The sequence below is a fragment of the Ischnura elegans genome, chromosome 1 (genome assembly GCF_921293095.1).
Source record: "Ischnura elegans chromosome 1, ioIscEleg1.1, whole genome shotgun sequence".
NCBI classification, from domain to species: domain Eukaryota; kingdom Metazoa; phylum Arthropoda; class Insecta; order Odonata; family Coenagrionidae; genus Ischnura; species Ischnura elegans.
This window is the reverse complement of record NC_060246.1, coordinates 107,193,868-107,209,034: the sequence shown is the minus strand read 5'-3', so window position 1 is coordinate 107,209,034 and position 15,167 is coordinate 107,193,868. Positions and strand designations below refer to the sequence as shown.

The 15,167-nt window shown below is 37.8% G+C and overlaps 1 protein-coding gene across 4 annotated transcripts in view; it reads left to right on the top strand.

Moving 5' to 3' along the window:
• LOC124167698 (titin) overlaps positions 1-15,167 on the top strand; it is a 290,842-nt gene that overhangs the window by 66,490 nt on the left and 209,185 nt on the right. For all 4 annotated transcript variants that reach the window (XM_046545725.1, XM_046545709.1, XM_046545700.1 and 1 more), the window contains exon 16: positions 4,520-4,810. In XM_046545725.1, the coding sequence (XP_046401681.1) occupies positions 4,520-4,810 (291 nt within the window). The remainder of the gene's footprint in view (positions 1-4,519; positions 4,811-15,167) is intronic.

The window sequence follows — 15,167 nt, the reverse complement described above, 5'->3', positions numbered from 1 at the left end:
TATTTGGACTTAAAATCTTTAACCCAAGTGGTGTCTTGCCCCTCCACCAATACTCATCCTCCTGATTTCTCTATCAATGGATGCTGAAAAGAAAGGCCTTACTTACTCCTACTCTACTTACTCCTGTGGCCATCAGAAAACTAGATGGCCTTTAGCCTAACCAATCAAACGCCTCAACATTCTACAGTCACCTGCCATATCCAGCTGGACTCCCATCTTTCTCATATCCTCCTTTACTTCGTCGTCCTAGTAAGTATTAAGCATAAGTACCAAAGGAAGATTGAAAGGGCTTACTTGACTTCCCATTTTTGCATTTCTCACAGCCTGTTGAAGGAGGCATCATTGTGTCAGTCTGATCCAGTTTTTCCCAAGCCCCTCTTTTGGTTTTCATGGTGATGGCACAAATGTCCCTCCACCATTCTCTCCACATAATTCCTGGAAGCCTTCACTTCTATGATTATTCCATCTGCCCATATTTGAACATATTATTGTACTGGCAAACCATTACCCTTTCACCAACCTTGAAAGATCTGAGCACACCCCTACAGTAGGTTTGTTGTTGTTCTCTCAGTTTTTTCCTGAACTACTGCCCCCAAACTTGGTTCAACACATCTTAGCCTTGATATCAATGTACCACCGAATGCCAATTTGTTTGGTAGTTCCCCTGTGGTGACATGGGGTGTAATCCTGATGATTTAAAGTAAAGGAGACAATGCAATAGTTAACCATACTCTAGCCTCAATCACACTTTTTATTTTATTTTAAAAGATTTAACAACATTTTCTGCTGCCCCATTTGTGGCAGAGTCAGAAGGAGGAAAAAACAAATTTTCATTCCGTTCATTTTTCAATATTTGCAATAATTTTTTACTTAACTTCTCAAGTAATACGACCCTATAGCCCCACATTAAACAGACCTTTTCTACATTTGACTCATTCATTCTGCAAGTATTTACTTTGGTATTATCCTCTACCTCTTGTGGACACCCTTATGAGCAATAATTCAAAACTCTGCTCAGAATTTTATCCCATTAGGACTCCCTGCTTACGGCTGATACTGTAACTGGAAAAAAACTCTTTCTTCCATAATTCCATGTAAAAGACTACCTTTTCCAATTTCCTTTTCACTTCTACCATCAGCCGTGACAGCCCATCTGCCACTCTATTATCCTCAGCCTATTAATGGCATATTTGGTAATTGTTCGCCCTCTTCTGCAGCCATTTTTCTTTTATCTGAGGAATTCCCATTTTATCTCCAAGAATGTAAATCAAGGGTTTGTGGTCAGTTCGCAAAATGAACAGTCTACCATACAAGTACTGAGTGAAGTGCTTAATTCCAAAAACTGATGCCTATGAATCTGAAAATAGTGCCTTTCACGGATGATCAATTAACGTGATGCCAATGCAATTGGTCTCTCAATCCCATTGGGATAGGCATGCTTGATGACTGCTTTCTCACAACCCATAAAGGAAAGCATTACCTTCCAAAATAACTGTCAGTGAATGACCAAATTGAGCCTACATGTTGGTAGTGGTAATGAACTCCTCAACTGTCCATGATAAAAAGAAGAACACAATGTGGAAATTACCATTGTGTTCTTCTTTTTATCATGGATATAAAGAACTTCCACAAAATCGAGCCGGATACGGTTTTATATATAACTCCTCAACTCTTTGAAACATTCCTCCGACCACTGCCTTGCAACCTTTTTTTTATGTTGCCCATACAATGGGTACACTACTGTAGCCATATCAGGCAAAATTTGGAGTAGTATTCTACTATGTATACCAAGAAAGGTCCTCAGGTCAGATACAATTCTTGGCTGAGATGGATTTAAAATAGCGGAAATCTTTTCATTTTTTTAGCATGAAGGCCCTCCCTATCAATTTTTTAATCGAGGAAAACTAAAAATATCCTCATCAGCTTGCATTTGTCCTAATTTACCTTTATCAAAAAAAGGTCACAACGTTTCCAGCACCTTCCGCTAATCTTTAAGATGCTCATCATCATTTTTCCCAGTGATGATAATATTTGAAGATAAGCAATACCCTCCAAACCTTCCAACAGATGATCCATAATTCTTTGAAAAATTGCTGGAGCAGATGTTATCCCAATGGGAAGCCTATGGTATCTGATTAGTCCTTGATGTATATTAACCCTTTTGAGCTGGTGGAGTTCTCTCCTTAGCATGACTGCTGTACTAAGCCCAAAAAGACTCTTCCGTCCCTTCTGCACGGAGTATTTTTGCAGGTCATTTGTTAAGAAGGGTCTCGCAGATAATCACACTCTCTCAGCACCAACCTTTTTTGACCCTTCCTAGCGGGGACTTCGCATTATCTCGGACTCCGAGGGTTGTTGGGCTCCCTCCTTTTGGGGTTTATAACCCTACCAGCGTTATTGGTTTGCGGTCAATCATAATTTGTTTGTATGTATTAGCTATATGGATAATCGTTGCTTGCACATAAATTGCAGTCTTTGAATGGAATTCCTCATTTTATTCTGAGAATTGTCAAATTTTGAATGAATCTCTACCATCAAAATTAATGCATTTAATGCAGCAACAATTTCCATGCTGGTGTATATACTGAAATCGAGATATAAGTTAATATTTATGGTAGATTTTCATTTTAAAATTGTAAATGCTACTCATAAGACAAAGAATTCAATTCTTAGTTTATATTTTTAGAGAAGGGAACAAATATTTATTTTGAAAACTGACTAAATGAGCAATTGAATGACCGCGATCCCTCACCACAAGGAGGGGTAATATAAGACGAGGGGTCCGGGTACCTGTTCCCGGATTTTGAGGGTACGGCTTAAGTCCCACTTTTTTTGGTCCCGAAACTTAGATTCTATGTATAGCAAAATTCATTGAACTGGGGCAGCAAAATACTGGGTTTGCCCCTTGCTTCCAATGCAGCTCAATGCCACTGGTGCAGCGGTTTTGGGTTATAAATCCCCCCCCCCAGAGCTGAGAGAAACTTTTAAGTTTAATCCATGTTACTTAATTTGATTAATATACGAATGGAAAAGTGTTAGGATTAATAAAATATCCTTCAGAAAGCCATTAAACTCACTATTTTGAACCATTTACCTTAAAAATTTTCTGGGGGAGGGCCCCCACACCTCCCGCTTATCCTGGTGGGTATACCACACACCCTAGGTGCTGTTGCACCTAAGATCCCCCTAGCCTTAATTCCTGGCTGTGCCCCTACTCAATAACCTTACGGCAGCCCCAATATTTCATTCCACTGTTCAGGAAAGTTTTCCCAGACCTGGCCTACTTTGGTCAAATTTCCTTCTTTCACCTGTTAAATGGTAGACAGCACCGCAAAACTCTGAGCCAATCCCTGCCCAATATGCGTGGACCTCCATTTATTAAAAGAAATAATTTTGTAATGTGTTCCCTGAAGTATTACTGTGACTGTTAAAGTTCTGTCTGGTCTTATGATTTCATTTATGTTACAACATGAGCTTAAGACACTTGTCCGACTTAAGGGCAAGTGCTTGAACTTCATCAGATATATGTAGATGGTGCGATACAGCCGTGATAGCTGAACCTGTGTCAACTTCCTCGTGATTAACTGACCCTCTACATCTAATGCCTATTGGTCTATTTGATTTCGATTTGCCCTCATGTCTTATTTGATTGTCCATTGGTCAATTTGGACGAGAAAAAGGGAAGGTCCACTGTTAACAGATGGAAAAATTATGAGAACAGAAGTATTCATGCCTCATTGCAGCAAATGAATTGGAACCAATATGATAAAGGAAGTCATCATCAAATCTCAGAGTAAATATAGAAAAAATCTACTTTAATACCATGAGATTCATGAAAGACTTAAGAAATTTAGCAAATAATTTTTATGGAAAAAATAACCATCCTTTCATGTTGCTAATGCTAAGTAGACTTATATTGGTCATGTATTAAAGTTATAATTTCAAATAAAAATGCATAAAGAAGGTAATATGTTCGTATTTTAAAGGTAGCCAAGTCTAGTGAAGTCTTTTAAAGGTAGTCAAGTAACTTTTTTAGTCTCTGAGATTATTATCTAGGTCTCAGATCAATTTAAAAAAATATTAATATTAACCTTCATTGCTTGAGCCCTTAAGTTTTAAAATTTTGGAAAAATCTTTGGTGGAGGAAGGAGTGAAGGTTGGACAAGTACCTAATTGCTACCAAATCTATGTGCTCTGAGTTCTGAGTAATGAGAAGTTGTAGCACAAAACTTGCAAATAGATGTATACAAGTGAGGTTGAAACTATGCTTTTGTTCAATCATTATAGTTATACTAGTGATGTATGATTGCTTGAGGGCTGAGAAAAATGAATATATATAAAATACTTCATGAAACATTTATGGTGAACCTAACCAGTGAAAAGAGTTAGAAATGGGTAATGTGAATGTAAGAACCAAGCATTAAGAATGATAGGAAGAAATCACATTTTGACTCCTAACTGGGAGGGCTCAACATGAATTGCAAGTTTGTCATGAGTCTGTTTTGTTTTCTCTCTTCAGGTTAAGGAAAGCACAGAAACAACCCTGACTCAAATCAAAGTTTCTCAGAGTCATACAACTGGAATTATGTCGTATGTTGTGACCTCAGAGAAAACAAAAGATGGCTTTCCAATTGGAGAAAATGCACCAACCAACATGCATGATAAGATTAATTTGAAAGATGATACAGAGTTGATCTCCGACCATGCATTTGAAGCTTCTCTCAGTGAGCAGTCTACTTCAGAGGCAATGCAGAATGAAATGCCAAATGGAACAATTTCAGAGGAGGAGCTTATGCAGCAGATGGAAGAGGTAGGAGGAAAAGGCCTATTGCCATTTTGATTTGTGTCAAAATAAATAATCCCTCATGCAAAATTATATTCACGGTTCTTGTTCTTTTCTACCAAATTTTGTTGATGCTTTAATTTTTTATTTATACATGTATGTTTGAAATATTAGATATGATTAAGAATAAAACAACGTCAGTGGCACATAAATGCTGTTAAATTAAATGGAGTCCCTTGAGAATTGATTGTTCAGTCAATATTAACAATTCTAATAGCCAAAAACATATATGTATTGATTGAAATACAAATTAAACTTAATATTTACCTATATTTCAATAGTAATATAAAAACCCCATTCAATTACGTCACATTTTTACAAAATATGTGTGTTAGTTGTTTTTCCAGTTGTTTTAATAACTGTTCATGTCATAAAATGGCAGTGGCGGTTGCAAAAATGTTTTGCATGAAATCTCTTTTGTTAACAAATTTGACCTGAAAAGCACTAATGCACGTCCACCATATGCTTCCAGGATGCCATGTGGCATGTATTTGGTATTCATAGCTATGGGAAAAATAACACTAATCTTCTTTTCATCATCAAAAACTCAAGCGATCAAGGTTGAATGTGTTTAAGGATGTTGTTAATTTAGGTATCACTTTTGGAATGCATGACACCTAATGGAAAAGCAATTTTTCATTACATTCGGGTTTGAGAATTTTGAGAATTAATCCTTCTTACCTTTTTCTTGTTCACATTCTCTGAAAGTTACTAAATCAAGTATTTGATTTTAATGTAACTTTTGTGAGTTCAAATTTCCTCTCTTTGGTTGATTTCTTACTTTTGTCACCTATATTTACTCATATAGTTGGTTCTTCTGTGTCATATCAGTATTGGTTATGCATATATTAAATTTCTGATACTGTCTGTGTGTATAGCCTTTCATATCTTTTGGTTCATTTTCTTCAAAGGTTAAATAGTTTTCATTTTCATTGGAAAATGCTTGTTGTCTCAAACATAAATCTGAAAGACAAGCAACTCTTGCTATGATGTTTCCTTCATAGTAAATAATTCATGCTGAAGCTTCAGAAAATTCGTTTTTATGCGTACAAATGGGAAAGAAGGTAGAATTGTGCATAAAGTAACCTTTGGTTAAGGGAGTAAAACTACTAACCTTTAGTTCAATGTTACCTCTGGAGTGCCTACAATTTAAGATATGTTTGAAAATTTTAACTATGTAATTGTGCGCTGTAAATTTCTCATCACGCAGGGCAGTGCTACCAAGTGACATTCAGGTCCATTCTGAGTAAAAAAGGGCCATTGAAAGCAATAGAAATCGCTCGTTAATTTTTCATGTCTTCTAGAAAGCGGAATGGTTATAACTTTGATTGGACAGTAACTGAAAATTAAGTTCGTACTTCCATTTTCAGTAACTGTCATGAGCCTATACATCTATCAAAGTTTTTTATGCAATCCAAAAATCTTTTTGATGTATTACATGGTGGTGCTAAAGGCAAATAGATCATGGCAGGTACCACAACCAAGGCACAGTGATGGTTTATTTTTTATTTGATGGTAAGCATATTTTACTTCAATGCTACCAAATAGCAGTGCACATGGGTTACCGGCTCTGGACTGGAGTGCATAGCATTTCTGAGTAAATTATACAAAGACGAAAGTTTCTAGATTATTGGCAAAGAGCCCCATTGAAACAATTAATTGTTGAGAGGTGTCAATGCAGTAAACCATATTTCAAGCTGGGTCTCTGTTCCAGTCGAATTGGTCCATGGCACTATGTCTGTCGGGTATATCATTAGCAAAAGAAGTCGGATGAGGTCATTTAATTTTTGAATAAAATTAGGGACACTAGCTAGCAGTTTAGGTGTCACCTATTTTACTCCTAAAAGGTTGTAATGAAACCACAATTCCTTCGTGGTCATGCCCATGTGAATTGAAAGTTACGTTATTTATTGGGCTCGTTATATTGGTTGGCAATATTTTACTTTTTGATGCTTCATGTATGTGGATCTAAGCTCTATATGCTTGCTCAACCAGTAAAGCAGAAAATGGTAAAATGGGTGTTGTGAATCGCTATATGCATTGTGGCTAATAACGAGAGATCAAGCAGCATCTTTATGTCTGTCTAACGTTTATCAGATTGTGCTTCATTTTGTATAGAGAAGTTAAGGAGTGGATTAGTAGAAATGTGCTCCTCATCACACATAGGTAAGTCTTCAAATATATACCCATGAATGAGGTATGAATACATACTTGGAATTTCTTAAGGTTGGCTTATGATGCGAAGTGAAAATTTTCCAGATCATAAAAATCGAAGTGTATTAATTCTATTTAACTTAATGAAAACAACTAGTTTTATTTCCAGGCTCTTTTATTTTGACTGGCCTGGGTTTCAGTGCATGATGCCATTTTTAAGGAAAATGAAAAAAAATTGCATTTCACCTTGAAAATGTCATTACATGCGATATGGCCGAGATCAGTTGAAATAAAATATTGTGGAAATAAGGATAAGTCATTTGATTATGTTAAATATTACCAAATTTTCATAAAACTACACAAGAAACTAACTAGCTTTTATAATAATTCTTCCACTAGGTACTTTAACACCATTATTCCTGACAACTTCAAATGAACATGCAGCTTTCAACATTTTTTTAGGTAACAGTTGTTTCATGGTTAGAGTTAACAGTAATGAGAAATTATCAAAGTTACTGTTAAAATATAAGATTCTTGCTGATTGACCCGGGTAGAAATGATATGGTGATCAAATCAATGCATTTTCATACCATTTTACCCCATATCTATAGAGTACTGGATCATCAATAACTTGGATCACCTAGCTCTGTCAGAAACTCGAGAAGACACTCAATATTTTCTGTCTTAAAAATGCTGATAGTTTATTCATTGTGGTATGTTATTCATTATAATAAGTTATCTTTTTTTCCTTTTGGCCAATCGTTTTAGCTTTTCTATTCTTTAAACCTTTTATACCCAATCAAGAGTAGTCCTACCTCAGCATACAGTACGTCATCATTTACATCAATATTGTGTTGTTTCACAGTGTAGATTAGTACATGATCATGTGCAGCATTGTCTGTATATGAAATACCTTGCCCTCAAAAATCCATTTTGAAGTTTCTCTAGCAATTATGGTATGGTATTTGGAGGAGGCTACCACCAGCTGAGGTCATTTTCATCATGAGAGAAGGGTATGAAAGGAAGGGAGGAGAGAAACCCGGCGTTGACATTAGCCTGCTCATAACAAAAGGCATCCAGAAGACCACGGCTTAAAGTCCCATCTAACGGATAGAGTAGTGCACTTGAATTGTCCTACACACACCACTCAAGCAGGAATCGGGTTGTCTGTGAAAATTCTCTGCCATCACTGGGATTTGAACCCGAGCCCACAGGATGGGAAGCCAACTTTCTAGCTGCCACACCAACCCGATCTCCCTCTTGCAAATTTTTTTCATTCACGCTGTCCTCTTTGATGATCGCTCATCATCTTGGGAACAGTTTTGGTTAAAAATAATTTTGCCTGGCAAAGAAGGAGGAAGGAATAGAAAAATGATTGGAGGGAGTTAAGAAATGTAAACTAAGCAACTAAATATAAGGCCATGACATTATGCAATGAAATAACCATGCCTACGATTTTCTATTAGAAAGGTTAGGAGACCACTTCGCAGCACTGAATGGGGCATAAATGTGCCACTGATTTGTAAAAAAATATGAAATTCAGGTTAATGCATCCTAAAGCTCTCTCTTAAACTATTTTTTCCTTTTCTATCTTATGAAAACGTATCTGGAACAGGTGGAATATCAATGAAGTTAGTTTTTCTTCGGCTGCAATTTATATTTTGTACACAATCACTGAGTCTTATACCCTCCTGCATCAGGGGTGGATTAAGGTCGCTGCATAGGGGTGTTAGTAAGTTTTTGCGACGCCTTGGTGGTATGCAATACCTCTTATCGAAATGTTTCTGATGTCGACTGAATGTGCGGACAAGCGGCTTTTTCTTCACCAAAAATTTTTAAACATTGTTTATGAAGTTTGTGAAGTAAAAAATTTCATTGGAGAGCCACGTTATATATCGCATTTATTTTTTATCAATTTTCCCAGAAATTACGGAGAGAGCGGCCGCCCCTCCCCATCATTTATCCACCATTTATTTATATTTATTTATTCTGACTACACGTTGAATAAAATGTTTATTGTGCGCGTTTCTCTGGAAACCAGGGATAAACCTCGGCGCTGCCGGCTCCGTATGTCGTTGACTTCTCTCAGGCTTGGCTTTCAGCCCAAGGGAATGTAGGTTAATACTTTGGCGTTAGTACTGCGTTGATGCTCCACCTTCTTGAGTGTACTCATCTCATTGGGGTGTTTTATGCATGCAGCTAATCTGCCAGTAATATCTATAAATCAGTCTCTTAAAGGGGATAATTTGTTGTTTAAAGGTTTTTTTTACCGTTACTCGATAAAATTAGTAAAACAGACTTCTGAGACTGACGTTCATGAAGAAGTGGGACGTGGTCATATATTTTAGGTAACATACGTAACATTCATTGAAAATTGTAAAAGTTTATCTTCCGTCTAAATGTGACTATTTGATGCATTGTGTGTAATATATGAATAACTGTCTTCGCTAAAGTTCCCGTTTAAAAATCAATTTAAAAATGCAGTAAACTTTTAATCTTCAGTTTTGCGGAAACGAGATTCCCGCATAATTACCTCTCCTTTAGAAATGCACGCAATAAGTTGATACAGTAATTTATTTCAATCATCATCCCCTGCTGCTTTGCACCAAATCAATTTTCGTATTTTGTCGATGTAATGAGTCGCGTAGAAAGAAGTCTTTTAGGAGTCTCCAATGGAAACCGGTTCCCTCATGGAGTTCTCTTCGCTCTTGTCTGGTGCACCTTTGTTTTTGTGGACAAACATACATGGTCACTCCCCTTTTCACAACCTGCCCTCGAAAGGGAAAAAATATGCCTCGTGGGTGACATCATTCCCTTAGCGCACCTGCTGCCGCTCTCATCTGCCATTGGTGCTCGGGGCTCGCATCTGGATGGACTCGACGAAGAACAAAGTGGGGTCCATCCCAGCGGGCAGAATTACGTATTCGAAGCCGACTTTATAGAGAATCGATGCCGAGCACTGTGCGAATGGCGATCACAGCAATTTTCTGTTTGTAGTTCGCATTTTTCCGCGAAAATACACCAAAAAAGTTTATTGCTCATTATACATGGTTAACAACGCGTATATTTTTCACCACGGAGATCAGTCAAGGTACCGGGTGCGTTTTATGTTTTGCGATTACTTATATTTAACTGACCGTCGCTCACATTTAACTCAAAAATTTCAAAACTAAAGTTTCCTTCCAGGATCATTTCATCACTGAAACATTGGATGACAAAGTCATTATTATCACTAGGATCGCACTTTGCGGAGGTGCGATCCGTTCTTACAGATGATAAGAAAAGTCATGGGCCTCATGCCCACTTGGACGATGTTTTTTCCTAACGCTGGACAACGGATGACCTATACATCGGCAAATGTTCTCCGCTTAATGTTAAATGCGTACTATTCATGGAGATTTGAACATTCGCTCATTAAGCTCTTTAAAACTTGAGACCGTCATCCACCTAGACATGAAATGACGATAATTTGAATAAAGTTACTTTCAGTGAATAGCAGATATAAGATAAGACTCTTAAGAGACTTCACAGATAAACGTCTATCACGTAAATTAACATAAGTAGATCAATACCTTTTTTCGGAAATCGGTTAGGGTTTGATTATTGCAGTATTTCAAACTTTTTATTGAGACTAATAAGGTAAAGATGGTTTCTTATTTGGCGTTCTGGCATGGGAATCATCGAGCCAGCATCAGAAGAGTGCTCTTCCTGTAATAAGCAATCTGATCCACCTGCAACACCTATTGATGACAAAATTATTGACCTACTTCCTTGTGTTACGTGGAAAAATATGAAACGTGTTGACGGAAGAGAAATTTCTCGGATGATACCGCGGGCTAATTTGTCTAATCAATGCGCAAAATCGACCAATTGAAATTCCTCTGCCAATTAAAGCCGTTATTTCAGTAGTTTGAAATTACTATTCGTTGATCGGATATCGCCCAACTTGGGAAAGTAGATATTGAAGTGTTGGAAATTCATTTTTTAATTAGTCAAATATTTGTCCACTGCACTTGTTATTTGAGCGACATTTGTATTGACGTTTGAATACATCTGCTATAGTGAATGGATGGAATTATTTCATTACTTTTTGTGGAGGTCCAATCCAATGAGTTTTAAATTGATCTTCTCATGGGGTAGGAATGAGAAAAATACCCGTAATGGTGAAAGTGAAAGGAACAAAGGAGTTGACGACAGGCTACTGCACTCACAAAAACGGTAAAGGACTGACTAATGAGTGGAGTAATAGTTCTCCCCTGAAAATTCCGGACGTATATAGGAATAAAGCGGGGAAGATGGAGTTGAAGCGAAAAATCCGGCCGAAATTCCGCCGTCGGAAAGAGGAAAAAAAGCTGCCGCTCTATCCAAGCCGGTTGTTCCAATTCCATCCTCACTCTCATTCCCCTTGGATTCGTCAGGTTGCGCCTGGAGTTTTTCTTTTCACGCCCTGCTCGTCATTAATCCGGAAGCTGCTACAGAACGAAAGCATTCGAAATGTTTCTCTCTTAGGAAGTCTCATTTCAATGGAGAGAATTTTTCGTTTCAAAAATTTGAGTTAGCATCGATCTCGACGTTATTACTATTAATTCACGAACTGCATTGAAATATTTCAAAAATGAATATAAAACAACATGTAACCGTCACGTTTTCAGTACTCCTCCGGAATGAGGAATAAAATTTCCGAAAATTAAGATTTATTAAATTATAAAAAAGGAATATCAACGAAAAATGTTTATGTAAAGTCATCAAATTTCTTTTTCAAAGTAGTCTTTATACTTAAAAATGGATTCCACGTTTATTTTACGAATTATCATTAATTATTTCATCAATTATATACTGTTTTATACATGCTGGGATGAAGCAAGGACCGTTACGCACAGAATTTTTTCCTGCTTCATCTTCTTGAGTCATACCGGTTATTTCGGCTATATTAGAAAATAGACTCCGTATAAATCTGGTATATTTGATTCTATTTTTTTTGTACTATTTGAGGAAGGGTGTTATTTCCGTTCTATGGTGGATTTTAATAACCATGAGCATTAGTATTCTAACATTATTTTTACTTAATTGTCAGATTTCAAGCAATTGATAATCGAATTTGGTCCACGTTTATTTTCTTCGAACGTTTTTGCTCATTTTGCGGCTTTGAAATTTTTTATCTTCGAAAATTAAATTAAATGCATTAATTTGTCGTCCATTTTTTTCGTATTTTAATTTGTTTTACTGCTACGTCAATTACACTCAATGACAATGGGCTTTCTGCCATGGAGGGCGCACTGTAAGGCTCAGTTTGTCACTGTCACGTGAGCACTGCAGATAAAAGGACGACGGCTGTAAATTGTCCGTCCGGTCAGCCGGCTGGTTTTCGAAATGTTTCTTTCTTGGTTTTCCCGATGCTTCATGCGCTGTTTGGCTTAGCTTCCATTTTTAACTCGAAGAAGTGGGCGTTTTCTGTCTGACCTCCATTCAAGAGGGGAGTAGTCCTGGCGTTCTCTTGATTATCTTTTCTCTATTTCAAATTAACCCTTTAAATCCTCCTCACAATTAAAATAATAAAAAAATCATGCCAATAATGATAGCTTCGAGTGGTTATCCTTCCGCTTTAATTTTTTATGGCTCAGTTTTTGTCACGCCTGTCTGTTGAAATAGTCCTTTGACTGATTGTCTGGGAACCTAATAGCGAATTCAATTTGACGTTTCTTAACTTGAATGAAAATTAAACTTTTTTTCACATAAAATATTTATTAGATCACTATCATGGTTTCGACGCTATTCGTCATCCTCAGTTTCTTAACTTCTTCAGTTAACTTAACTTAACGCTCTTGTATTTGTCGATGTACTTAATGTGAACACATGCTATTGTTATTGAAGTAATCATTGTTAACCTTCACTGAACATTCATTGGAGTGATACTATTATGCATTGTTTTTTTCGGGATCATCGAGTAATGCTTAAAAAAGTTCGTCAATTATTTTTTATCCAAAAAAATGAGTTAAAAAAGGTTAATAGTTTTAGCATCCGGCAAATATGTAAGAAAACTTTAAAATAACTTTGGACGTCTTGAGTTAAGTTTTGGATTCTTGCATTAATAGCCGCTATTTGTTTTACTCCTGAAATCATCAATCAATCTATTGGAGAGTTTGGCATTGTTTTGTTCGGAATGTTTGACGGCCAATATCCGTCTTTGATCCCCGCTTTGTGTGGCCCAATGCTGAACACTTATAGATCACGTGTCGGCCGCTGGCCACTCTCGCAGACCTACAGTTCCGGTGCGTGAGTTCATCATCATCCAAGTCCCTCGCACATCCACACGGCCTCCTCCTCCCTTCGGCCCCTCTGCACCCCGTATACCCTTCCTCTGCGCCGCCCTGGGACGCGGTCTATTCTTGGCACGTGCCGCAAAAAGACTTCGAGGCGAGAGAAGGGGAGAAAGAAGAAGCGGCCGTCCGACCATCGTTTTTCCTCACAGACCCACACTGAAGGGAGGCTTCGAAGGAAGGGAGTGATCGGAGAGTGTTTGGGGTTGGAAGCTAGGATGTGGACAGATGGGTGGGGTGGGAGGTTTCTAGGGCGCGGAAGGAGTTGGCTTTTTTTGGGGGGATGGGAGAAAAGAGGGTCGCTGCCGGTTGCATGTATGTACCGCAGAGGCTTGGTGTTGATCCTTGATGGTCTTTGAAGGAAATTTTCTCACAGGGTGTGTTATTGGGTAATTGCTCCCAACGTTCAACGGCTTAGTCTACCACCGTTATCAAGGGTAAAATCTTTACAGTACTTTCTTTATTTATTCATTCATATCCTTGGTTGCCCTGATTGTTGTTTAGGCATGTAGCGATTAATCATGATATTCCAGGCACTGCTTAGTCGGAAGCCTTTATCTCTATTTATGCCCTTCTCCGCCAGGTTAATTTCAATCGCCTCCTTTACAATCCTATCCCGATAATCATTAGCACAGCACAGAACCTGGAAGAGAAGAGCATAAGTAGAGATAAAGGCTTCCAAATAAGCAGTGCCTGGAATGCCATAATTAATCATCAGATCCGTAAACAACAGTCGGGGCAACCAAGTATATGATTAAATAAAGAGTAAAATATCGAAAGTATTCTACCCCTGAAAGCGATGTCAGAATCAGCCGTTGAAACGTTGGGAGCGATTATCCAATACCACACCCGGTGGGAAACCCGAAAAAAATTCCTTCGTATAAGTATACGCCGGGAAAAACTAAAATGCTACATCTTGCTGGTCTTGGCTGGGGGGGGGGGGGGGAGGGGAGTTTGGTGTGGGCAGCAAGGAGCTATTTCCCCATCCGCCCCCGACGATAAAACGAAGATATGATTTCCGAGGGGCGTGTTGAGGTTCCCATATGCGAGGGGTGGTCGGGATGAGAAGGGCGATTGGCGGTCTCGGGGAAAAAGGTTTGCTTTGGTTCGGTTTTAACCCGTATTTGCTCCGATTGAACTCACCGAGGCGATGGGGCTGAGTGAGTGATGTCACAATCTATTGGCTGGGTTCAAGCAGGATCAAATGAATTGCGACTCCACTAAAGACCTCTATAAAGCTAAAAGTGCAGATTAATTACAAATGAAATTGACTATTACGATTCTTGAGTGCACAACGATTGCAATCAGTTTTTAATTATATTTTTGTGAAAGGAGGAAAAAGAAATTAATTTTATTCTGCCCACATATTATACTATATTCTTGCTTATTGTAAGTTATTGTATCACATATATGTTTCATAGTGATAATGTTTCAAAAAATTTATGTATACTTTCTTTTGTTTCTGGTCTGCCGTGAAATTAATTTTTAAGATGGTAGCTCCCATGCTGGTTTTTTAACCATTGGAGCTACCTAAAGCTCCATTTGTGTTGTCCTGTTAAAAAAAGTGTACATTCAAGCTTGGAGTATTAAATTCAAATTCAAATTCAATTCATCTATTCGTTGCGAAGTTAGCGGATTTGCGTCGTAAACACGTTTATTTTTACTTTTTGCGGCACATAAAAAGTTTTCTTCCACCAGTTTGGGTGGATCTCGCCTTCTACTAAAATTGAAATCGATTGGAATGAACATTACGAGAATTCGAAACGTTCAACATTGGGAGTTTGGCTTTTACGCACAAAACAAGGTACTTTTTGCGAAAAGTAATGGCTGGAAATAGTAAGAAACGAAGTATT